The sequence below is a fragment of the Harpia harpyja genome, chromosome 11 (genome assembly GCF_026419915.1).
Source record: "Harpia harpyja isolate bHarHar1 chromosome 11, bHarHar1 primary haplotype, whole genome shotgun sequence".
NCBI classification, from domain to species: Eukaryota; Metazoa; Chordata; class Aves; order Accipitriformes; family Accipitridae; genus Harpia; species Harpia harpyja.
The window spans coordinates 3,131,625-3,158,004 of NC_068950.1; the positions used below are offsets into that span (position 1 = coordinate 3,131,625).

A 26,380-nucleotide genomic window follows, 5' to 3' on the forward strand; every position below is an offset into this window, starting at 1 on the left:
GCGCGTGCACGAAAATTCACCATTACCTGCCGAGGCTGGAGCAGGCTGGCCTCGTGCCCCCACCAGTCTGCTTGGCGATGGAGCTGGCCCAGTCCTTTGTGGCATCAAGGCGAAGGGCTGCCTGGCCTCCCCGCAGGGACCGTGCGCAGTAATTGCTTTCTTGGGACTCCGCTGCCTCTCCGGGCTCTGTTCGGCTGCCCCTTCCCTCTGCAATGCTGGCTGCCCTCCTTCCTCTCTCTAAGTGCTCTCTCCTTCACCTTTGTGCATCCACAGGTGCTGACAACGCTGGGGAGACGCTGTGAGTCCTGCTGACCCGGAGCCTTCCTGGCTGGGGCTGAAGGCCATTGCAGAGGATGAGGATCCTTCCCAGCCCTGGGATGTCTTCGCTGGTCTCCCTCGTGAACCTCCTCTCTGTGCTGCTGATAGGCTGCGTAGCTGAAAGTAAGTGACTCTGCTGTTCGCCTGCTCCTTTTTTCCACCCGTGCTTCACCTCCCCTGGAGAAGGCCAGCAGGAGCAGGCTTCAGTGCTTAGAGCCAGCAAAGTATCCCCCTCTCCTTTTTAGCATTAAAGAAGTGCTCAGTACCTTATCATGTATCTTAATCTTCCAACATCTTTAGTGTTCCACCAGTGCCTTCCTGTTGTTCCCAGTCCCACCTTAGAGGGACATAGGGCAGGTAGGTCCTCGCAGCCTGCTTTGAATCTCAGGTTGCCCCTAAGATTGCCACAGAGCTGGAGAGAAGGGGAGGGAACTGCCTGACAGCTCTTGCCGGAGCCTTCCTCCCCCTTCTCCCGGCCCCATCTCCACCCAGTTCGCCCATATTGTCCTCTCCTGCTCTTGCCTTTCAGGCATCTGTCAGACACTAGTGACCGTTGTCATGTTACTTGCCGGGGCTGGATTCAAAACAGCATCCGAAGAAAGAGTATTATGTTTCTCCTTCCCCTGAGTGAACCAGTTCCAGTTTAACACAGTTTTTATCTTTGCTGTCTTTCAATTCCTGCTCTAAAAAATGAAAAGAGGAAGGAAAAATAAAAAGTGAAAATCTTCAGCGACTTGAATGTAATGTTCCTTCGACATGAAGGCTGATCACTTCAGATCAGTGGGGAATAGAGTCTTCCAAGCTTGTTGAATTATGACTTTTTTTTTTTTCCTCCCCAGCAAAGCTGCTTGAAGCTGGTGAGAGGGCTGCTCTGGTCAGCGTAGCCCTTGACAGCTTTTAACGTAATCACTTCGTTATCAGGGTTTATTAAGATGATGTGGTCACAGGGGATTGAATGGATCCTCGACCTTTTGTTGCTGGGAGATTTTTTTTGAACAGTGCTTTCTCTCTTCTCTGCAGTAGGCAAGTGGGGATGTATTTGCCCTTGCCTCGCTCCTGCGTTTTGTTCAGTTCATATTTAGCCCCTCTTTGCAGGGAGAAACGTTCATGTGCAGAAAGGTAATGTTTCCTTTTGTTCTTTTTCATTTAATAAGCCCGGGAAGTGAGCTGGGCTCCAGGAGGTTCACTACAGGGCCACTTTTTTGGTGTGTAGCTGTGGGTCAGTCTGTGCCTCAGACAGTGCCACTAGTGTTTGTAAAGACATACCCCAAACTTCAGTTTGAGCTGCCTGTCTTGAGTAGCAGGAACAGTGAGGTGTTTGGCAGCAAGGAACCTGGCACGAGCCTTTTGCCCAAGTATTTATCCAGGGTCCCACTTGAAAGTTGCAGCCAATGCTCTTGCAGGTTCTTTATGAGCACCCAGGGTGGATGGTTAAAGCTAGCTGCTGTGTTCCACCTGGGCTCAGGGTGGCCTTGTTGGCTTGTGAAAGTGGGCACTGGTGGTAGGTAGGCTGCTACCTGCATTGGCTCCTGCGAAAGCAGGAGACTGCAAGCAGAAATCTCCATTCCTGGCTCCTTGTGCAGTAGAGTCAGGAGGGGAGGGTATGTTTACAGTGGAAAATCCAGTGTCAGGGCTCCATGGTCCCATTCTTGCCACTGGTTTGCTGTAACACTCCTGGCCAAACCACTTTGTCCTCTTGTTTTCAAAGCCAGCAGTCCAGCTTTGCAGGTGCAGATGGAGAGTTCACGTGTGTGCAAGTGCTCCTCTGTATAAGTAGAGCCCTGATTCATCTACTGTGATGTCTGAGTGCCTGTGAAAACTGGGGTCCTTTTTTCTTTTAAGTGTACACCAAGCCCTGTGTGCTCACTGCTGGGAGTGGGCACTCTGCAGAATCAAGGCTTCTCAAAATCATGGCTGTGTGACTTCGGTTTTTCTGTGGTTTTGGTTTTCCTGGGAAGGAACGAGCATCTTGTCTGTCCCTGTCTTCTGTGGGGCAAGATTTGCTCAGAGATTCCAGCCGAGCTGGGAGATCCCCCATGTGTCTGACTGCTACGAAGCACTTCTGGTGGAAATGTGCCCTCGGGAAGGGCTGATGCTGATGAGACACAGAAGGCACCAGTTGTGTGGCCCAAGCCCTGCTGAAATCTGTCACTGCTCAGCAGACACCTTGCTCCTAGCAGCCAAGTTTCTCTCTCCTGTAGTTCTGCAGTGTCCTTGGATCCTGAACTGTGAGGTTTTGTGCTTTTTTCCCTCTTGCTGCTCAGAGATGCACATACGGGAACTTAGCAGGTTGCGGGACTCGGTGTCCGAGGCGGGGCTGCTCTTACCTGCTTGATGTGCAGATGAAGTTGGGCCAGGCGTTGTCTCTTCTCCTAACCTGTAGAGCATGCTGGCATCTCCCCGACCTGTCTGCCCTTGGGGACGCTCCCCGTTATATGCCAGTTGTTTGAATTGCTCTGCGGCTGTTCCTGTCTGCCTGGTGATGATGAGTCGATAGCTCCTGCTTTTGGAGGGGCTGCTGAATTCTGCCTGGAGAGGCCTGGCCTGTGCCAGGCCAGTCAGTAGCATCCCAGCTGGTCTGCAGTGCTCCCCGCCGAGGCATGCAAACAGCAAACAGCTTTGTCTGTCACAACTGCAGAGACTGTGTGAGGAGCTGTCACTCTGTTCTGACAATGTCCTCTCCCATCAGATGGCCCTGGGCTCTGTCACACTGCCTCTCGCGTAATCCCTTGGCCGGCTTCCATTTGGCTGGCGCTTGCCACGACGCTGACCCGATTTCCTGCCCTAATTCACCAGAGGGGCTGCCAAGGCCTCGCAGCCCCCAGGGCGAGCGGTGCCGGGGTGGTGGGAAGCCCACGTCGCAGGTAGGAAACCCCTGGGACGACGACGACGGCTCTTGGAGGCACCACCTTCCCAGCGTCGCGGGGGAATGGCTCCCCTTGCAGCAAAGCGTGGGGCTGAAAGCTTGAACTTGCCTCCTCTTCCAGTGCAGCGCTGGAGGAGCTGCGGCCTCTGCAATCAAAGGACCATTAAAATACTTCCCTTGTTTCCTAGGCTAATTGATCTTAGTCAGTGATTTAAATCTTTCTATGGCAGGAACGTTCTATTTAAAGGAAACTGCTATTTAAATTAAAAAACCAAAGCACCACACTGCTTTCTGCCTGCTGTTCTTCCTTGTGAAGCTGAAGAGGATAATAATTGAAAGGTATAAAGCAGACCTGTTTCTTCTCTTTTTCTTTGGTTGCATATGGACACTTTCTTTGTTTCTTCTGTATGGTCAAGGGCAGCCATAGAACTGGCAATTGCTAACTCTATGATTATTTTCAATAGTGTCTCATTAAATGGAACGTATTAACCATTTTGGTAAGGATATAGCTGGTTGTAGGAGTCACATTAATCGGCATTACTGCAGTGAGTTAGGGGAGGCCTTCCCCAAGGGCTGCGCCCTGATGGGCGGCACAGCCGAAGAGGCAGGTCTCGTGCCCCTTAGAGCTGATAGAAAACCAGACAGCGCAGACAGATGAGGGCTGGATATGGGTCCGGGCAGGGGAATAGTTTCCCAAATTGCTGACGTACCTGGGCACAGAACCAAGCCTTGCTGTTTCCCGGTCATGCACCCAGCCCGAGTCATAAAACCTCTGCAGCGAGCACCTTAAAACATCTCATTTTGTGCATACGCAAGATCAGTCTCGTCTCGCTGGCAGTAGCCGGACAGGGTGTTTTCCTGCTCGCGCTGTGCAGAGTGCAGCTTCATTTGACTGGGGCTTAGTGGTCAGGTACTCCTGCCCTCCTGTGCTACCCGAAGGAACAATGTGCCCACTTTTAAGTGCTCCTCAGTTGCAGATAAAAAGCCATTTACTGTATAGAAATGTGGTAATTTTTATAACTGAAATCAGCATGCTTACTGTTTTCAAGTGGATTTTTCCCATTGATTAAACCTTTGCGTTTTACAATAGTGCTTTGCTAATTGGTACTTTGCATACACAGAAGGCTGGTGTGTGGCGCTCTCCGCCCCAGCAAAGATTTAATAGCAGATGCAATAGCAAACATTACTTATTACTTAGGTTTCCTTCCTTCTATAAATCACGTTATAGAATGCTTACTAGCACACTCTGAAGTATTACCATAAATAATTAAATCTAAATTGCAATTGACAAAATAAAAGAATAAGGCCCCTTTTATGATGCATTACCCTGGCTTTCTTCCCTTTTAATTGCCCTTGCTCCATCGTTAATTTGCAGAACACAGTAATTCATGCCGGGTGCATGCGTGCGGGGGGTTCTCACACTCCGTGAGCTGCGGTGCATCCGTGGAGGCTGGCAGCAGATGGCAGCAAGAGTTGCACCAGGCATGCAGGGCTTGTGGAGAGGATGGGAGATGTGGGTTGGGAGAGGAGCTCGTGTAGGTCCACGTTCAGGCTGACAAAGCGGCCCTGCGTTTCGGGAGCTAGCGCAATGAAAAAAGGTGTGTGGAATTTGTTCGCTCCATGCTGCGAGATGTAGGAGCTGGTGGCTGGCTGCCCAGCTTGTCTCGCCGAGATCCAGATCCAGCGACTTACAGGTGTATCTGACTCCTCTTCCTCTGAATGGTCCCTCCTGTGCTGTTATCCACGGAGGATTAGCCTCTGCAGCAGAGCTTACAGCTTTTAGCTCTGGAGGTCCTAGCTTTGATCTGTTGTTGGCCAAGACAGCAGTTGTCAGATAAGATGGTAGTAAAAATCAAGGAAGCTCCATCTTAGGACTTGATAGACATGTTAAGACGACATCAGTGGGAAGTGAATCTTTCTCCACTGTGGGAGAAAGCTGCTCCATTTATAAGTGTTTGAGACTTACTTGTGACAGTGCAACAGCGCTGTCCCGAGAGAAGGTAGATGTTGAAATGTGGTGAGGCTGAATTCCCCCACAAGCAATTCAGGTACATGACAGTGTACCTGCTGGGGGCTGAGGAGCTGGGGGGATGCTGGAGAAAGGCTTTTTCCCCTTGGTGGGTGTGGGCTGGAGGGGTAGCAGATGTTAAAGGTGGGGACATAGAGGAGGTTGGTTGGTCGGTTGGTGGGTGGTGGAGTTTCTACTTGGTGTTGCACATTGTTCCTTCAGTGAGTAGAGTCTAACTGTGCAAGAGGAGGCAGCATCTGAATTGCATCCTCCCAGAAGGCAGAGATCCCTGCTTCCCTCCCCCAGATCCACTTTCTGCTTGTGTTGCCCATGCACCAGTTGCCTTTGTGGGCAAGGAGACACCTTGCTGTCCTTGTTTCTGAATTGCCCTTTCCTTTACTGCCTTCTCCATCTGCCAGCTGTGATCCAGCCTGTGGTTGCTGAGGGTTCTGGACTAGTTGTTGTCTCACTCAAGGACACCAAATTAAGCTTCCGTGTCACCTTGTTTAAGTGCCTGATTAAATTAAACCTTGCCTGCCTGGATCGAGTGATGTATCTCTGTTGTTTTTTTCTTTCTCTCTCTCTTTTTTTTTTTTAAGATAACTCAGCTTGTAAAGTTTTTGTCTTCTGTAGGACTGGAGAGGAGATAAATCATCTTTTGAAAGGGCTTCCTTGGGGGCAGGGTGGGCTGTCACCTCCCAGGTCTCAGCTGTGCCCCACACTGTGAATGCTTATTAGATTAATCTCTGCTGAGGAGCACCTGGGGACAGCAGCAGCCATGGGTGTTTGGGACCCAGTCATGGGTGTCTCCTGGTAAAGGATCTTTCCCAGCCAGAGGTTCTTGCTGCTCAGCTTCATTAGATGGCTAAGTTAGGGGAAAAGAGCATCTGTTTGTTGTGTAAACAAGCGACTTGTGTGAAAATGTCATCTACACAGTATTTGTGATAGACAAAATGCATGTCCTCACCATACCTGGATGCCAAAACTAGGGCTTTTACATTGTCAGACTTTACCAGAATGCCAGTACTTACTTCTTTGTGACTTTCTCCTTCGGCTGTCCTTTTCATCCAGACAGTTCTTGCACATGCTGCCAGGAAGGACAGGATAGGATCTTCCTGATATCTCACCAAGACCCTGGTGAGATAGCTTTTCATCAGCTTTTCATCTGTCTGGCAAGGTCTGTGTGGTTGTGTCTTTTCAAGACCAACTAGATAGGAATCTCCTGGGTCACTGAAGGGAATCTGTGAGGGTATTCCCACCCGTTTTGTGGCCTGGCAAGCCCAATATTATTCTTAGAAGGCAAGCAGAGTAGTTTTCAAGGACGCCTGACCAGAGGAATGTCGTTCTTCAGTGTGCGTGGGATGGAATCTGGGCTTGAATTGGCCTGTGAGACACAATCTCTGAAGGAACAGTTTTATTTACTCTGTGCCACTCTTCCCCTCCAGTCAAGGATGTTCTCTTGCAACATAATTGGTCCCAGTTCCCACCTTAGAAAGCTGTGATGTTCCCTGCACTGCAGCTGCCTTTAATTTTTTGGGATTGTTAAAGTTCATGAAAACAGTCACGTTTTATGCCATCTGCTGCATGTGGTGGAGTTAACCATCGTATGGGCTGTGGGCCGGGTACTGAAACAGGAGTCAGGAGCATCCTCGCTGTGTGACTGCACCTTCTCAACCCTCCTTCCCTCCTTTTGCTTGTCTAGATTTGCTTTTTTGAGCAAGGACTTCTCTTGCCATGTTGTTGTCCGGTGTAATTAGTCTCAGTCTTGGTTTGGGGTTCTCGTACGGCAAACACTAAACAGTCATGTTAGGGTTTGGCAGAGGAGCTGACTGTTCCGTCCAAGGGCACAGCAGATAACAGCATGACTATGGAAGAGATCACAGCTAACCTAGACCTGAAGATTGCCAGGAGAGAGCATTATAAATGTATTTTGGATGTCTACTGCTAAGACTTTGAAAGGGGATATTGCAATGAATGATTTAAACAGTTGACATGAAGGAATATGGATTGACCTGTTTTCACAGTATCGTTGCGTAGACTTAGCATGCCCCATCTTGCTTGTTGCAGACATGAAACACTGCTGTTTCATATGAGCTTGGTTAAAACCAATGCCGCTAGTTTCATCTGTAATGCGCAGAATCATTTCTGTTTCCTTTTGAGGCCAAGAGGAAAAACAAAGCTTTAAAAAAGAAAAAAAAAAATAGAAGGAGCTGCAACTGGTTTAGCATTCTACAAAGTTTCTCTGAGTCCTCCAAACCTCTAATTGACTCAGGAGCATAAAATTGAGAAGGGGAGAGAGCGTGCAGAGTGGCGCGAGCGATTTGAATAATTTATTGTCCTTTGAAGTTGCAAGAGAAATTTCAGCTGCCTTGGGGAGTAATTTCTCCCCATTCTGAAAGGGTTTCTCCTTATTTTAAACTCATTCAGAAGATGATAGTTTTGCATTTTCTGCATAATTAATGAGCATAACTCCCCCCCACTCTCACACAACCTCTGAAGAGTGGTGGGGTGATGAAACTTGGTGGTTTTTTTAATTAATAAAGTCAAATTAATCTGGCTATGTCCTCTTCCTCCCTCACCTCCGTTAGAATTCGTGGATTTATTCATAAATTAGTCTGAGCTTGCTGTTAAGAGTGCCAACACTTACAAATCTTTAGCCTGGACTTTGATTTGTTTGAATGAATTTCTGAAAAGATGATGTAGGTTTTTTTCAGTTCAGCTATTAGAGATCACCTTGAGACTGGCTCTCATGTGATCACCCAGTGAGCCAGGAAGATCCTTCAGCTCTCATTTTTCTATGACTGTCTGCATGGGTAGGATCTGTTTGGCTTTGAGGGCTTTCTATGTGTAGGGTTTTTTTTTTTTCTTTATGAATGCTATGATACTCTCCTTTCCTTATAACATCTGCTAATTGTGGTTAATTCCAGTAGCTGCCACTTGAGGGACTGCCTTCACCTGAAAGGGGAAGGCATCTTCTGCCCTGGTGCCTGGAGGGGCTGCATTACAGCCTTCTGATAAGAAGCTATCCCTTGCATCCCTTGGCAGGAGTCAAACACGAAGAGAAACCTGTCCTACTAAAAAAAAGCTCACCTTCCTTAATTACTGTCTTTGATAGAAGAATTTAAGGGGTCCTTGCTGCTGCTTTTCCATGTTTCCATTTCTCTCTCGCCCATGTGTTGCACCGTTTTTCTGCCTCACTGAATTTCTAGTTACCCCAAAGCTGAATTTGTTAGGTTCCCACTGCTGTCAGTTCTCAGCACAGTTGTTGGATTCTCCCTTTTTTTCTTCTTTTGTGTTGATGTGCCCACTGCAGATCTGAATGATGAGTATTGTGGTTCAGAGACAGAAATTGTAATGACTTGTGTGGTAGGAGTCGAAGTTCATGATTGTTAAAGGTTACATTCATGCATTAGTCGTGGCTTTATTAGGTTTTGGTTTCTTGTTTTCAAAATCTCCCATCCTGATCTCCCTTGACAACCCAGTCCCAATACTGTTAAGCACTACAAGCTCACAGTATATTGTTAAGACTCAGGGTAAGACGTTTCAAGCTTTTACAGCCAGAATCTCCTTTTGTTCCATGGAAAATGTGGGCTGAAGTCTCTACCAGAGGTCAGATAGGAATGATGTTACAAGCTTTTGAAAATACCCCAAATTCTGTGTGCTAGGAATTCTACCTTACCCTTTTCCTGTAGACCAGGAGACTTCCTTTCTTGCCTGAAGGAAAGAAATAGACAACAGCTAGTAAGTGGAAGTAATAGAGCTTTTATTTACAGGAGTAAAAGAGCAGAGTTTTATCAGACAATATTTTATTTATCTGGTGTGCCTTTCATCCCCAAATGATCCCTACATGCATGTATTAGCTAACAAATCTTGATTGGGATCATTCATCTACTGTAGTGCTGCAGCCCCTTCTGAGCTGGCAGTGCAAGGCAGGGGACCTAGCTATGCGTTTATATTTTGCAAAAGTCTTTGTCATATCACTAAACCAAGGATCAGAACTGATCTCCCTGATCACATCCTTGGGGCCTCTAGCACTGTGCTTTCTCTGAAAGGCCATGAGATGCAGAAGCTTGTAGCAGTTTGTTTTCCCCATTGCTGCTGACTCTACTGTCACTTTTCAGTGGCTCAGGACCTCTGCTGGGCGATATTAAGATGTCATGGCCCCCTGGGAGTTAGGATCCTTGCTCATTAAGCTTTTTCTTCTTTCAGGCTTGTCCCATAGGAGTGGTTTTTCATATTCTGGTATCCCCCACAGACTCTGATTCTTTAGTGACTCAAACAGAGCAGCGGAAGTTGAGTAAAGAGCCAAGTCCTTTCTAGCTGTGTCTTTTCTAGGTAGGGGGTGAATCGAGCTTCTCCAGGATGCCAATATCAATGACATGGCTGGAGCAGAAGCTGTCCTAGCAACATGGCTAGGGAAGGGAGAGCTCCCTGCCTTAAGCCTCTGATTGCAAACAATCTGGGATTGCTGTCATGACATTGATGGACAAGGGGCCCTCATTAAGTTGCCAGGATAGCTCCTTGGGTCTCTTGCTCTCGCTCTGCTCTGGGTTATTATGCCGTGTTACAGGACTCGTGGACAAATATGGAATGAGATGTTGTTACAGTTGATTGAAAGCACTTGTGTACCCCCGGGGTCCTGGCCTGCCACGTTGCTGAGGCTGCATGTGCTCCGGTGCTTGCTGGCCCTTCAGTGACCGATCCCAGGGCTGCCATCTTACAAGACAGCGTTGTTTGTCTGCTTCAGCTCTTGCTGGTCATAAGGAGGAACTTCCTTTCTGGCAGTGTGTTGTAGTGCCAAAAGGTGAATGAGAATCCTGGCCAGAGGTCCATCTGCATTACCACCTCTTGTTCCTTTGCCCCTCAGTTTGATTAGTACCAGGGCGGGAGGGTGGAAGCACCCTGTGCTGGGTGCAGGCAGTAAGCGGAGAGAGAAGCGGTTGGTATACCTGAAGCGCTCTCCATCTGAATTGGTTAGAGAGGGAGATCGGGAAACTGAAGCACGGGGGGAGGATATTTGTGCAGTGAGGCCACAGAATGCATTGAAAAGCAAACTCAGTCTTGTATCTTCTAGATCACGTTCCCTCATGCGCATACTCCATATGCTGCTAAGTGCTGCCTCTTTTCCATCCTTTCTTGCGTTATGTACAGAGTCCCGTTCTGATGCTGGGCACCAGCTGCCTGACATGTTTGCTGTCCTTTACTGCCAAATACAGATCTCTTCACCCCCAGTGTTAATCCTCTATTTCTCATTCATAAAACTGAAGCCCACATGGTGCTCCAGGCTTCCACCATGCCACAGCTCTCACAGGATGGGTAGTCTCTAGTGTGTGCAGGCTGCGTGGTATGAGGTATCAGATACCAGTTTTCCAGTGGGAGGGAGGGAGGGAAGAAGGTCCAGAATACCATCCTACTCCCTGTAGAACAGGGACAGCTCTCTGTCCTGTCCTGTAGAGCAGTTTGTATCCTATATCACTACAATGTGCCCTATACACTTGCATAAGTCACAGTTAGAAGAATGTTTTCCTTGGCTGTATTAGGGTGCCAGTCACTGGGGCTGGGACTGATCTGTGGCAGTGACAAATATCCTTTGTGCTATGGAGAGAGGTGGCTCCTTTCCATACATACAGATGTACGATGGTAGCCTGGAGAAGTCTTACCGAAACTGGATGACTTCATACTAGCTGCTGTTCCCATGTGATAAGGCACCGTCCCATCCCTGAAAACTAGCAGTTTAAATAGACCAGAAGGAAGGATTATGTTTCCCCTCCAGCAGGCAGGATAATGTGGTTTTTCTCACCTTGGGTGTCAGAACTAGGAATAGATCTTTGGTAGCCTCAGTCTCATCCTGCCTCCACTGCTGCAAGCTCGTACCTCCTCTTCCAAAGGGTCTGTATCTGAGTGCATTGCAAATAGGAGCCTGAAGGCTGTATGGATGTGCCAGATCCCCTAAATTACAAGCCTCATGGCAAGAACAGCTTGGCATGGTGCTAGCTATGAAGGGTCTGCTGCCTCATCCTGGCTGAAGGGAAAGGTGGGAGCTGGCAGCACAGGCAGGCGTTCAGAAAGGAGCGGGTATTGGGGTGGTTGGACAGCCAGTGTAGTAAAGGTGTACAAAATGAGTTCTTGATCCTTCTCAGCCATTTTCTGCTTATGTTGAATCCTGTGCTGGGTCTTGTCCTTCACTGCTGTCCTTCCTTCTCTGGAGCCTTGCAAGAAAGGAGAGGGGGTAATCTTTCAAGTGATATTCCCCAGTGTCCAACAGAGGAAAAGCCTGCGTGCACCTGTGTATAGCCCAGCTTTTCTGAGTCAGGTAAGGGCTTTGGTGGATCAGCAGCAGGGGAGTAGCAAGGTGGAAGTATTTCACTTCTAAGAAAACATCCTCGGATCTTTTTTTACCCTCCTTTCCCCAACCTTGCCAGTCCCATCTCCCTGAAGGGAGCCAAGAGCTGCTGACAGTAAGAGGAAGTCTCTGTCTGAAGCCTATAATTATCCTGTCTGCCTTCCCAGAAAAGGCCAGTTGGGGAGCGAGCGTGCTTCTGTTTCATGGACCAGCCCTGCGTTCTACTGCCTCCCCAATTACTGCTTAATGGACTTTTTATGATGATAAGACGACTGGGTTGGGGAGAAGTTATTGACGGGGAAATGGAATATAATTCACTCCCTGTTTGTTTGTTCTGTCAGAAAACCCTCATTTTAATTTTATTTGTAAGGCACTGAGAAACAGCCCTCGGGGAAAAAAAGTGCAAAATCTGTCAGTAAACCCCTGGATTTCAAGGGGACCAGAGTCTCTGCAGGACCTCTCCAAGGGGTGTTTTCAATCTTGTTGAGTGTCTCCACAGAGACCCTCCCCACAGCCTACATCAGTCCTGCTCCCAGTTTGCAGCTCTCACTCCTCTCATGAAGAAGAATGTAAATTATGGAGCCATCTTTCTTGCCTCTACCCCTCTTGCAAGCTCCCCCGCTCCCTAATGCTGCTGCTTTGAAATACGTACCCATTCCAAACATCACATTCTTGCTCCCCACTCTCCATCTGTCTCAAATTTGGCTGCTCTCTCCTGTTTTCATCTGCTCCGTGGTTTGTCTCCTCTATCTAATCTTCACTTCCTTGCTCTGGCTCTGAACACCTCCCTCCTCTCCATCTTGCTCCAGTTCTCTTGCATTTTCCGTGTTCATCTCTCCTTATCGCCCCTGATTTTCCTATCCTTTCTACCCTCTGCTCCCCTCTTTAGCTACCCCGTTTGTTGGTGTGACAAAGCTGTTCCTTTGCTCCTCTGGCCGCCCCTCCCAGGCTGTCCCCAGCTGCTCAGCACTCCCATCCTGATCCCTCAAATGCAGGACATGCATCTGCTGCATGCAAGCAGACCGCAGCAGCATGCATGTGTAAAACACATTTCCTAAATAAACCAGCAAACAAACACTCGGTGCATGGCTGGACCCAGATCTCACGTTCCTGGAGAGGTTTTTAGGAGGGGACATGAAAGCGCTACTGCTCAGGGCTGTAGCTGGGGGAGTACCTTGTGCTCCTTTCCAATTGTGAGCCTGTCAGCAGTTGTGGAAAATGGAGATGGGGTTTCACTAGATCAGCAGAAAGTTTCAGCCCAAAAACCAAAGGGAAAGGGGAGGAGGGAGGAAGAGGAGAAGAGGGGGGTTTAACCCTTTGCATGCCAGTGAGAACACCGTTGGATTCCTTCCTGGTTGCTCTCAAAGTTAGCAAGGGGTGAGAAATAAGGAAGAGAGATGTCCCTGTTCAAGCTAACATGACCTGGTTGTTGGGAGATTGCAAAGCTTTTGTCTGGCTTTTGTTTTTTATCTTCTTCTCGCACCAAGAAGTACATGTGGAAGAAGGTCTCTGAGTTCTGTCTCTAGTGATTTTTTCCGGTGGTCATTTTCCTTTGTATTACAGTATTTAGAGGCTGTAGCTGTGTGCAATACCACCTAGGGTGTTGAGTGCTGAACAGATCTGTTTGGAGACCATCCTTTGCTCCAAATTACTTGTAGTGTCTAGACCAAGACAGGCAGGCAGGCAGGTGTGAGAAATGAGGATTGTCACCTCTGCGCTACATGTGGCAGACTGAGGTACGGGAAAGGGTGAGTGCCCAAGGTCAGCCGAATTTGCATCAGAGCCAGAGATCTGAATCCCGATTATGGGAATCATCTGGAGCCTGGAAGAGCAGATTGGGGTGTGCTAACGCTAACAACAAAATAACATTGACCATGAATGGCTTAATGGTCTCATTACCTTTGTTCTTGAAAGGTAGAGGGGTATATATATATGCATAAAAAAGGGTGAATTTTGATCTGTTCAGTATTTTTTGAGGTAGGATAAAGGTTGTCATTGGCTAACATGCCCTGAATCTCTCTTGTAGCGTGGGCACGCTCTCACGGTGGGCAGCTCCGCAGGGAAATGTGTGGCTCAGCACCACAGGGCGGTTTGTTGAAGGTCGACCGGGAATGGTGGGCAAAAGGATGGCTGCTGTAAGCGTTTAGGAAGGCTATGATAAGCCAGCCAAATGGCAATAAAATGGTCTGCCTGCTGTGCTCTTCCTTTTCCTTTAGTTTCTGTGGTGGGTCTCAGGTACAGCAGTGAGCCCTCTCCATTTCCCAGGCTGGGGATAATGAGTGTTTATTCACCAGCGAGGGAGGAGAAGGAGGAGCTGAAAGCCAGCGCTTCGTGTGTCGGCTCCGTGGGTCGGTGGGACCAATGCGTGGGCCTCCACCGGAGCGCTGACAGCGGGGACCAGGGCCACCAAAAATGGCAGCAAAACCTTTTAAGATACGCGTTTTGTCACTGGCTTTCTTTTGTCTCCACGGATTGCTGCCACTGTGGGCGAGGGGCCCTTTCAGCCGCGCTCACGCTGCTCTCTGTGCTGGGGCCAGATGAAAGAACAAGTGGTTTGTCTTTATTTGTGGTCCATCGTCAAGGTGCTTTCCTGGGGGTGGCGGGAGGGGGCTGCGGAAGGGAGGGATGTTAAGCACGGAGGTGAATTTTGCCGTCTAAAACCAGCACCAGGTCCCTGCTGTGGGGCTGGAGATGAGGGGAGAGAGCTGGGGGAGACGTGGAGACGACTCTCTGCAACCCCCTCAGGGAGAGCCTGCGGGGCAGATGGACAGCTTACACACACATTGCCCATTCCCTCCCAAAGTAAGGGGAAATAATACAGTAATGCAGTCAGGGACCATCCTCTGGCCTTTTCCTTGGTGCCTGGGGGGTGAGACAGGCCTGTTACTATGGCGGTGGTGCCTCCAGGCCTCCCCCGTGGGGAGCGGGTGGAAGGGGACATGGTGGACATGTTGTCTCTCACCCCGTGGGAGCAGCTTTCTGCCTCAGACCTGCCCTACAGCTGGTGGGCTGTAGCTCAGGAGAGAGGAGCAATTTAGCTCACAGTTGGGTCTCCCGGCCATTTTGGCAGCAAAGTGCGTGGGGTCTTCTCTTCCCCCGTGGCGGAGAGGCGGAGGGCAGTGTGCCGCCAGCTGGTCCCGTGCCTATCGGGACTGAGGGTTTTTCCTCAAGAGCTTCACGGTGTAGGGCAGGTTCTGGCCATATGCGTGCGCTCGTGCAGCCCAGGCTGGAGGGGCAACGGGCTGTCTTCAGTCTGCTCCTGTTGGCCAACCCCACGTTTCCCAAATTGTCCTGTATTCCCGAGCCAGCACCAAGCCGTTTTGGCTGAGGGTAGCTGGGAGGATGTCAGGGTACTGGTCTGGCAGGCTGGCACAAAACATTTTGAGAATCCGTTTTGTCTCAGAAAGGCCCAGGGAAGTCAGTATTTCCCCACTGGGAGCTGCCTCTCTCCTTCTCCCGGTTCGGGCTAACTCTGGTTGGCCTGCCCTGAAACTACCCAGAGAGCTGGGAAATGGGCTGGCAGCTGCCATACTGGTTTACACAGCCCTCTGCACCGCCACGGCTTCATTCGACTGCCTTAGCTGAGCCGGTGCGAGTTTTCCCCTCAGCTTTTCAGGCTGCCTCTCCCATTTTGTGGCTGGAGCATACTGGGGTAGTGTGGAGAAAGCTGCTCCTACCCTGCGGTGTGGTCTGCGAGGCTAAATGCATCCCCGACCTCCTTGTCCCTCCATAAACCCACCTGCAGTGCTGGCAGGAGGGGCAGCCAGCTCAGTCTGGAGACGAGGCAAGGGAGAAGGATCTGTTGTGCAAGTTCATAACTGTGCTTTTTTTTTTCTCTCCCCGCCCTGCGCTCTGCTCCCCTCCAGCTGTCAGCTCAGATATGTTAAGCCCATTTGTGCTCCTGCCTCTCTCCCACCCCTCAAACCACCTCTGGGTTCTCCATCCCTTTCTCTGTCTTTGGCTTTTGATGTTTCAGACAGGCATATGGTGGCCAGCCTGTCTCCCTCGCTTCTCGTCCATCACCCACTATTCACCATGGCAGCAGTTCCTGAGGGACATTTGGGTTTAAAGGGTGAGATGTCCCTTCCTTTTCCCCACTCCTACATCTTTCAAGCTTCCTTGTTGTAAAGCTTCTCAGGCTGTTTTGTCATCTGTGTATCATTAGCAGGGAGACATTGGGGTTTTTTTTTTACATGACTGCATTTGAAGAACTGTTTCTGCTTTGGCGTCATGTGAAAGAAGGAAAGAAGGAGAGGTGAGGCAGCAGCATTTTCCTCTTCTATGAGGAAAGCTGCCTTGGTGTGCAGCCCTTGTACGTGGGTTGATGTCGTACCGTGCTCCTCTAGTGCGTGTGCCTCGGGGATGAGTAGGAGACCCCACCCTTATCACCTCGCTGCTTCTTCTCAAAGTCTGCGTTAGAATTCACAAAATCCTAGCAGCAAATGTGCGTCATGTCCCTTCTGAACAGATGCCGGCACCGCCTATGTTTCTCTAGGCCTGCGCTTTGGAAAGTGAAGCCAACTGGAGGTTGTCTGCATAGGGGTGACCGGGAGGCTGAGCGCATGGTCCCATCAGCTGCCCTCGACAGCAATCGGGGACGCAGGGCAGGAGCAGAGCTATCTGGAAGGGGTGGCAGAGGTTAGGTCGGAGGGCATGCTATGTGCGTGCTGATCGTCTTTGCGGATGCAATTACAGAGCACGGGATGGATGGTGAATATGTGTCTCTTCCTTGCAGTCTGTGGCAACTATCCAGCGTGTCACTTGCCCTGGCTGTTGCTTTTGGGAAGTGCGTAGGTGGTGGGCAGGAGTGAAGCGTTCAGTTTGACTTGATGGCTTTCCATTAAGCTGTAGAGAAGAATCACAGGTACACAGCAGCCATCCGGTCTTTTCAACCTTCTCTCCAGAGCGCCAGACTCCGCAGGAAGCCTCTCGTAGTAGGAAAATTCTTTTAAGCTCCAGGTTTTTTCATTCCAGTTTTGATACTGCAAAAAAACAGGTTCTGCTATTTTGCAAGCAGAGAAAGGGGAAAAAGAAAAATCTCTTGTGACCACTGGACCTAGGTGGAAGTCAAACTGTCTTTCCAAGACTGACTTGTTCTCAGCTCTCCGTGAGGGAAGATTGGTGAAGTGATATAAAATCTCCTGGACTGCAAGTATGTCATCTGGAAAATGCCTGTCTCTGTTTTTTATTTATTTATTTAAAACTGAGGTCCTGCAGTCTTGGCAAATGAGGGGAAACACATAAGCCCCTCTGAGTGGGCTGATAGTGTTTCACTTTCACATGGCACCTTGTTCCTGCTTTTGGAGGCTTTCAAAGCGATTTGCAGAGCTGAAGACTGAATTCTAACTGCATGTTTCGCTGCAAGCTAGACCTGGCACGGCAGAGCTGTGGCAGTCCTACGCAGCACGTAGGAATTTGTTTCAGCTTTGTGTCATCACCACCTTGCCTGCGATAGCGCTGGCTTTCTCTTTCCCAGAGGGGAGAGGGTTGTTCTGCGATTGGCGTGGGCTGAAGTGACAAGTGCTGCAGTGACTAGGGGTGCATAGGTGGAGAGCACAATGGGTGATGTGGCAGGGGGGGAAGAATCAAAGTCTGGAGCTCAGAGGCCTGGGCAATTTTTAAATCAACAATTTAGCTTTGATTTTCACCGATTTTCCAAGTGAGTAGCAAAATCTAATAGATTGTTTGATAGGGATTTTAGTTTGGTTTCTTTTCTTTTGTCTCTCGCTGTCTACGAGTGAGTTTATCGTAGGCAGTTAAGCATTGCAGTGAGCTCAGGAAAGCAGTGTTCACAAAGCAACTCAGCTTCCCTATTACCACACACTACCACACACTGAGTCAACAGAGGTCCCCAAAAAGGGATGCTGAGCAATCGCTCCAAGTTCACTGTTTTTTGGATTACCGTCCCTTTCTTCAGGACAGAAATAGAACCTTATTTTTCTCCTCATCTGTGCTCTCACTGTACTGCTTGCGCCCATTTAAATGTATATGTGACATTAAGGATTATTAGGGGCTTTTATTTTAGGAAATGAACTTGCATCAATACGGTGTTCTTAAAAGCCCTGGATGGTTTTGGCTGTACCTTCTGAATTGACTTCTGCAAACTCTTCAGATATTGAACTGAGGAGAAGAGAGGAAGGAAGTCAGGTTGCGGGCAGAGTGAGCATGTATATTTTAGCCTGAAGCAAGGGTTTGGTTTTGCCTTTCTCAGATGGAAGACAGATTCCCCAGTGCCAGTACCTCCAGCGGCACTTGCTTGATAACCTTTAGCTGTAACATTGCAAAGACGACTCTGACCTCTAAATATAGATTTGGATATTTATAAATCCGATGCTTTGTACACACAGCATTCGGTGGGACGTAAACAGCTCCAGCAAATTGTATTTACCTCCAGCATGGAAACAAATGCTTGATTGCATCACATGAGCTTGCTGAGTGGCTTTTATTTATATACTGCTGGCCACACTAGGCAGGGAAGGGGAGAATGCTTCCTTTTGTCTTTCGACCCCTAAAAGACCCTGGAGACTTCTCTCTAGCTACCATTTGCCCTCTTCTTAAGCTCTTTGGTAGGCTGTTTACATCTTATTTTATAGACTCTGAGTATGTACATATAAATATACACATTTCAGAGTCATGTGGTCTGCTTTTCTCAAGAATAACAGACGGGAACTTTATGATCTGAGTGATTTTATTTGAACACAGCTGTGGCCTTGTGATTTAAATATTTCAATAAATTTTAAACTAACTAGATGAGAGGAAACTGTGCAGGGAAAACAGGTTACAGCACGAAGGAGGATTCCCTGAGGGTAGAGGCAATATGGGCTTTGTACGAACACTCCTGGCCTCGTCTTCCTCTCATGAGAAGGCCCTTGACACCTTCTTTGGTCAGAAAGCCCATCCCAGCATCCTCTCCCCTCCTTGCAGAGGTGCTCTTGAAGGCAGTCAGACGTGGATGGAAATCAGTGACAGGGGTGAGGGAGAGGTGCTGCGACCTCAAGTGTTGTTCCTTCAGGTCCAGTCTGGCTAAAATGCAGCCCCAGGCTCTGAGTGTGTTTGTTCAGGCATCACTGCACCTTTGAGCATCTGGTTATGAGAGGAGTTTGAGGAGCTTTTGGCTTCTTCCTTCAGCAGTGTGAATTCCTTGGTTTTCTCAGATGTCTCATGATGAGAAGGGGGAGAAGAGGAGAAGGGGGAGCTGCAGGAGCAGACTGCAGACTTGGCTGGCCGTGTTCTTGGTCTTGACAACTGGGTTGTTTTGAAATGATCACAACTTTAGTTTGTTGGGCTGTATCCTATCAACTTGCCTGTTCTAAAGGATGGCGTGCCTGGTGCTGTGTAGATGTACCAGTGAGGGCCAGAGGAAAGATTTGCAGATGAAAACAGAGGTACTACAAGCCAAGGAGGTTTCACATCCTAAAGCCGCTGGCATCAGCCTGTTTCACACCATCATCCTCAAGATCTCTTGCGTGCCAAGTTCCTGCTCCTTTTGTTTCAGGTCTCCCACCTTTTACCCCTGCCTTGGGTATGTTCCTATAAATCTCCCCCATTCCTTGGTGGTCATCTGCTAGGATCTGGGGAGTGCAGTTCAGGGTTTCTAGATGTTGTTTTCAGCTCTACCAGCTTTTGGTAATTAGATGGGCTTTGCAAGGGCAATTTTCCCTGGGCAAAACAGTTTAAAAGTCCTCTTTTCAGAAGTAAAAGAGGCCTTGCAACATCATCGCATTGAAATCTCTTTGTAGGATCAGGCTCTTAATCATTTTGTGCTGTAGCTTCTCCATATGTAAAATGAAGGTAAAGACTGTTTGTTCCTAAGAGGCCAAGAGGTTTAATTTCATCTGGGATCATTAGAGAATAGCAGTGATAATGCTACTATTAATTACAAACAGTGTTTGTTAGAGTTTGTCTTTCCTTGTGCCAATGATGATATTTCTTTTTTTCTTAAAGGTCCCCCTGTGTTCATTAAAAAACCTGTGGACCAAATTGGTGTGTCGGGAGGGGTGGCCTCCTTCGTATGCCAAGCGACTGGAGACCCAAAGCCACGGGTCACCTGGAACAAGAAAGGGAAGAAAGTGAACTCTCAGAGGTTTGAGGTAAGAGATGTCCTTGAAATGTGTGTCTGTGTATGTATAAAGAGAGAGAGACTGACACAAAGCAGCTAGTGCTCTTCTTTGGCCATTCTTAGACCCAATAATAAAGGGAGGTTTGGAAGGGCAGGAGTTTTAACAGCAGAAGGAGTGAAATGCAAGCTCTTGGCCATGTCAACAGCTGGGTTTGTTCCAAAGCAAGAGAGAACTTGGCTCACTTAGGTTATTGGAGTTGTTTCTTTTGTTCTGTTGGTTTTTTCCCCCCTCCTGGGATATAATATAAAGCTGCCTTCTTCCTTCCCTAAGAAACCCCAACTAAGCTGGTACTTCTTCAGCTCTGTAAATGCACCTTTCATACCCATCCATGGCTCATTATTTTAACCCTGAGACAGCCTGGAGTAAACGTTACAGTTGCTGGCAACCAGACCCAAGCAATTGGCATTGTTTAGATAGAAATGAGAGTGGAGGAACAAGGACTAGGAGGTCATCCTGTGGAATTTGCTGTGGGACTCAGCCCTGCCAGGCAGCTGCGTGCTGAGAGGAGCTTTGTGGCGTCAGCTGCCCATGCAGATGGAGGAACAAGGCAGGGGTTCATTTTTATTTTGTTTTCACTTGGTCTATTTCCTCCTCCTTCATCACAGTTGTACTCTGAACACCCACCCCACACACACCGTCACCATGGCTCATTCTTTCAGAGCGTTTGAGGTGTACATAGCCGTTTTGGTGGGTCAGTGGTCAGAGACGGGGTTTGGCATGCAACAGTTCTGTCACCTTGAGGTCAGTGGAGACACAAGTTGACCATGTCGGTTATGTGTAGGGGATTGTAGGGCAGCTGCTGAAGTGTGTTTGTGAGCGTGCGTGCTTGTATACATGCTGGTGCCTCCTTTAGAAGCAGGAATGAACCTTCTGCTTGCAACCCAAGGCGGCTTACTATGTGTGTGTCTCTCTTTTCCTTTATCCCCCAGACAATTGAATTTGATGAAAGTGCAGGCGCTGTTTTGAGGATCCAGCCCCTCCGGACTCCCCGGGATGAGAACATTTACGAGTGTGTTGCTCAAAACCCTCATGGGGAGGTCACCGTCCATGCCAAGCTCACTGTCCTCCGAGGTAAAGAGCATGCCAGTGTCACAGGGGAGAAGGGACCCTTCAGCTTCTCCCTTCCTTCAGATGAGTGGGAAGGCTGTTAAAAAATGCATGGCCAAGGCACAAAGTCCTCCTTTTTTTTGGTTTGTTCTGACCTGTCAGATCTGTTTGCTGTTACTACCCCAGAGAGTCATAAAATTGTGATGTAAGAAGAAACAAGGCTAAAACTGGACCACTTTAGGAAGTTTGATGGAATGATGTGCTGAGGTTCCTTCCAACCTGAATTATCCTATGACTCTATGATCTTCCCTCCCCTCCAATAAAAATTCCTTCCCCAGGTTTATGAGCAGCACCAGAAACTCATCATTCTCCTCAGAAATGTGGCACCATTCATCCAGACACCCAAGAAAACCTTCTTCATTGAGGAATCACTTAAGGGGCTGAGGTTAAGATGATTATGCATCTGCATTGGCTTTCACACAGTTGGCAGCAGTGCCAGTCTCTTACCTTGTGCAAGATACCTATTTTGCCCTTCTGGGCATCTTCCCTCTTTCCAGAGGTCCTTTGCTCCATGCACTCTCCCAGAAAACAGTTCCCCTCTCCATTTTGTTCTGGTTCTTTTTTTCACTTGTCCCTCCTGTAGAGGATGTTTACATGGATGACTCCTTCATGTCATCTGTTTGAAATATGCTCGGTAAACTTGGTGTGGGGGAGGGACCAATATGCCATTGCTATGGGTGCCTCTGGATGGTTACTGTTACTGCCCTGGAGATCTGTAAAATCACTGTGCGAAACACTAAGCTAGGCTGCTCACTAATACTGACCCATTTTATGGGAAAAGATGCGTGATGTTCTCTGTTCAAACCACAGGGCAATGCAAGTGATCCTGGCAGAAAGGGTGTGGTGGATAACTGCCTGAGAGCTCCTGAAGGGAGTTCAGCTTGGGACCATTGGCTATTGATGAAGCCATCAGCAGGAGGTGCTATAGAAAAGCCATGGGCTTTTGAATAGGGGTACTTGCAGTGAGAGCCATTATTTCTGCAGTGAGCATGGCTAACAGTTTTAGGTGCTCCAGGCAGTGTGTGATCCTCGTAAGGCCAAGTGGTAGCTCTGCCTGTATGCCCGTTGCTTTTTCTTCAGCAATTTCAGTGTTCTCTCCAAGAGCATCTTAAACCCTTTTGTTTAAACAGACAGTGAGTGCATCCTGAATAGTGCAGAGTGAAATTTGTGTGCAAATCCCCAACATAAAGCAGTAAATAAAAACCAGACATAAAGGGCACATGGCAAAGCCCTTGACCACCCCTTGTAGCAGGGAATATCCCTTCTGCTTCCCACCTGGCAGCTCTGTCTTGTCAAGATGCTGGCTGCCTTGGAGCATGCAGGCCCATGGTCCAGTCATGACTGACAGATTTGTGTAGGTGCACTTAAATCTTTGTGTAGCTCCTTTGCCTGGCATGGCATTTAACCTTCTGTTAGCGGTACATGGTGGGATGTACCTGTCAGGAGATTGCCCTTGCAATCATATTCAAAGTTTCTACCCCTTGAATTTAGCTACAAGCAGTGGCAAGAGAGAAGGTTGTCCTCCAGCTGCTGCCCTCACAAATCCCCTGGATTCTCACAGCATTTTTAAGGCACTCTTCACCAAAAGAAAGCTGCAATGTATGGGAAATGACGAGCTGAGCTCAGTGACTGTCCTTAGGGACCAAAGTTCTTTGTACATGTCTTGCAGCTCTTCCTTCCAGTATCGGCATCATACACATGTCAGCTAGAGAGACAGATGACAGAGCAGGAGCTACATCTCCCCACTGCCTGACTAATTACGCACTTTGCTGATCCCACCAGAACATTATTACTGTGTGCTTTGCTCCTGTGTTGTGCTGCTTTCACAAGCACTCCTATTCTGTTTGCCTAATAGGACCTTGTTCGGTAGCTTTGTTAACTGACTGTGCAAGAGCAGCTGGGGTACTCAGTTCATGAAATTTGGGGGAGCAGTGATTAGCTGCAGGCCTGGGCCAAGATATTGTTGAAGAGCATCAAGGAAGCAGTTTTGATAGCATACCCTCCCCTTCCCTGCTCAGTTGGAGTTGTTCCATCCTTAATCTTTCCTTAGGTTTCACGCAGCAAAGATTGTCTCCTCTTTATCCGCATTTTTAAGTGCTGGGAAAGTTAAAAGGACCAAGTACAAATCCACTAATCTCCACAGTGACAAAGTTAGCATGCTGACATCTATTCCTCTCTTTTTCCTCCCTGCTTCTGCATTCACCCACTCTCCTGTTTGTCTTTTCTCTATCTTTCCTTGCAAGGCCTCCTCCTCCTTTCCATCTTCTTCTCTCACTTTCAGAACTAATGCTTAGCACAAAGATGGAGGCTGTTCCACAGCTTGGAGATGAATGTGAGCTGTCATTTGCAGAAGCTGTTACCTTGGCATACTGTGGAGTATGGAAACCTGGGCCCCAGCTGTTACAAACTCTGCAGGATGGGCTTTGTAGTCATTCTGCAGCCTGTTGGCTCTGCTGTTGTAATCACAGTGAGACATATATGTGTGTACCTTCATGCTATACACATGCATGAACAGTTACAGGATTTCCTCAACAGCAGTGCAGACAGTCTCATGAACAGAAGGGGAAAAAAAATACATTCTTCCCTACTAGATGCAGCTGCTGAAGGGATTGAGAGTAAACCCCTTTTTGCTTATGCACGTAACTACTCCTGGATCAGACCCTGACAGAAATCCACATGCATTCACTTAAAAACAGGAAGCTGCAGGAGAGGAAGCGTTTGGGAGCTTCTGAGAAGCAGAGCTTGTGATGGACACCGTTCAACTTACACAAGTCTCTTAACACCGGCTCTGCTGGCTTGTTTGTCCTTCCTGCTCTTCTTCTCAAGGGATGTGAGTTTTGATAGGGCTGTGGAGATTTGTTGTTCTTTCCACAGCTGGCTAGACATAGTGCCTGCAAACCTGATTCCTGCAGAGCCTGAAGAAAAGGAAAAAGTGGGTTTGGGAAGCATTTTCCAGTTATTGTTGACTCCAGCTGCTATCATTTTTCATTATAACTTAGGCAGAAAGGAAGCTAGTTGGTACAGGCACCCCAGCTCCCAGTTTCTCTAAGCTCCACACTCCCAGGAAAGATAAACATATTTTTTTATTTTTTTTATTATTATTGCTTCTTGTATACAGATTATACTTTCCCTCCACTTCTTCAGCAGCCTGAGACAGAGATTGTCATGCTGCGAAGGATTGTCCGCAGCTGCGTGCTGTCCGCAGCTGAGTGGGCTGAGAGTACAGCGGAGCCTTGCTGCAACTTTCTGCCGGCATTGCCTCCACTGCTGGGAGGCACAAGCTGGAGATTTCAAGCAGGGGCCAGACTGGCGTAGTTCTTTGCTCTGTTGAAGCTGATAGAGTTCCGTGGAGGTTACCCTTTGTGAGTTGTTAGTAAATGCAACATGATCCCATAAAAAACAGTGCTTGGTCCAGTTAAATGTAATGGAACAGAATTTATGGTGCCCTGATACATTGCTCGCCGCATAGTGGCCAATGCTATCTTTTCCTGATGATTACTGCACTCTGGAAAATTGAGGAAAACTGGCTATTAGGCATGTAAGCTCTGTGGTACTTACTATCAGAGTATGATTCAGGCTGCTATGGACAGACTTTTAGAACTTCTTTTTGTGGTGATTCCCTGTTGATTTCTTTTTATGAAGTGTTCATACGTTTCTCGAACAATTCTGGCCTGAAATTTTCCTCACACATTTCCTACTCCAAGAGGACATCTGGTGTGGGCATGTGTAAAGTTCTAGCAAGATCCCTGCTGTTTTGTTGTTTTTTGTAATTGTTGGCTTTCGATCAGCAAAAGGTAAACAAAAATCAGTTCTAGATGCTCAGCAGAAAGCATTGAGTCCCCCAGGAGCATATCTTAAAGAGAAGCTGGCCCCTCTGAAATGTTAACCTTGCCACTTGAAAACTTCTTGGCAGTCTTTCTTCAAACTTGACTTGTTTTGCTTTTCTTGTAGTGACCTGAAAATCAGGCAACATTGAAAGCAGATTAGTTCTGTAGCTTGTGAACAATCTCAGAGAGATTTTAACTCAGATGCCTTTATAAGGAGGGTACATAAGGATACATTAGTGTAGGGAAGACAGCGTTATTATCTGCACTGTTACAGGGTCCAACACACATATCTAAGTGTGTATTTATTGTCTATAAGCCTGCAAATTTTTAGTAACATTGTTAGGCTATTCCTATTTTCATAGTAAAGCTTTCAGATCAAAATAAATGGAAGCAACAGACAGAGCATGTTACTGAGACTCCTCCATGTATTAAAATTGTCTTTGGCTGTGAAACAACAGTTAACTAAGACACAGATACATACACATCGATGGAAATAACTTGATGTAATATCACAAGGTGCATAATGCCAGGATACCTGTTGGGGAGGGGACAGCTGTAAGTGTTCATAAACTTGATGAAAAGAACAGGGATAAGTTTCAGGAGTGCTGGATTTTGATCCTGATTCTGCTTAAAACTGGTGTCACTCAAGCTGCTTCATCTCTGTGTTCTTGGTTCTTCAACCCTGAAGTGAGGATAGTTGACTGCTTAGAGACCAGCCAGCATCCATGAGCTGAGCCACATATCTCCAGAGAAGAGTGAAGAATTACTCCTCTTCTTCACTTCAGCAGCATCCTCATTGTGGCTTTCTGCATTCAATCCATAGCGCGTCTGTACATGCTCACACCCTCCTTCTCCTCTAAATTATTAAACAACTGTGCACACCCTGCGGGGAAAAGAGCAGCATCAACACCCGCTTTATCTTTCTTTATCATCTTCATTTCCAGCACAGCTAATTATCTAAACACAGAGCTGCCACCTTCTAGAGCGACAAGGAGACAGTGAGCACCGGTGTCTCCCTTCACTGTAGCTGGTGACCCTTGCTTTTTCAGTACGACCGTGTGTGTGTGTGAGCGCATGCGCCCAGGTTGGTTCAAGGCATGTCCCCCAGCATAGAGCAAGTCCTCCGGTAGGATTTATTATAAATGAACATTGAAGTGCTCTTCTCTTCCTGCCTCCCTCTGTCCCTCCTCCCCTATTCTTTCTCACCCTACTTTGTTCAGTGGCCTTGAGATAATTCACCAGCTTTTCATTAGGGGGGCCTTTAAACAACTCAGTCTAAGAGCAAGTATGAACAAGGTGTTTGGGATGCTCTGTTAATGTGGCAAGTGCAACACGTGAAAATATTTGCCTGCGTAAGCTGGTATGATTTTCAGCAGCAGGCAGCTGCCCAGATGTGCCCTTGAAGCATCTTCAGCTTGCGTCTTGGTTCTTTTGTTCTTGCAGTTGCCTGGGCTGCTTTTAGAAAGAGAATTCATAATCCAAACCATTCCTTTTTTATTTATTTGGTAACAGGTTTGGAGTGATGTTTGGGGATTGATGGGGAGGGTGGCAGGGAGTGTGTGTGCATGTCTTGTGGGGATTGAGTTGAGGTTGTAATTGCATTATTACAGGGGATCCAATTGTTAGGGGATGAAGGCAGTTTCACTCTCCTGGCAGGAAGGAAATCTGAGCACTTGAATCGGTGCAATATGTGATGTTCAGAGATGCTTCCTCCGCTGATCTGATCCTCAAATCTGATCACGCCTCTAGTCGCAGTTGTTTTAATTAAACTCAGAGGAATTCTGCACATTG

At 47.9% G+C, this 26,380-nt stretch overlaps 1 protein-coding gene across 1 annotated transcript in view; it reads left to right on the plus strand.

Moving 5' to 3' along the window:
- The first annotated feature begins 338 nt into the window (after nucleotides 1-338).
- The window catches only part of PTPRS (protein tyrosine phosphatase receptor type S), a 100,508-nt gene continuing 74,466 nt past the window's right edge, over nucleotides 339-26,380 (plus strand). Inside the window, 3 exon segments of the mRNA XM_052800529.1 lie at nucleotides 339-441; nucleotides 19,480-19,625; nucleotides 20,585-20,726. Coding sequence (XP_052656489.1) covers nucleotides 354-441; nucleotides 19,480-19,625; nucleotides 20,585-20,726 — 376 coding nt within the window. The 5' untranslated portion in view covers nucleotides 339-353.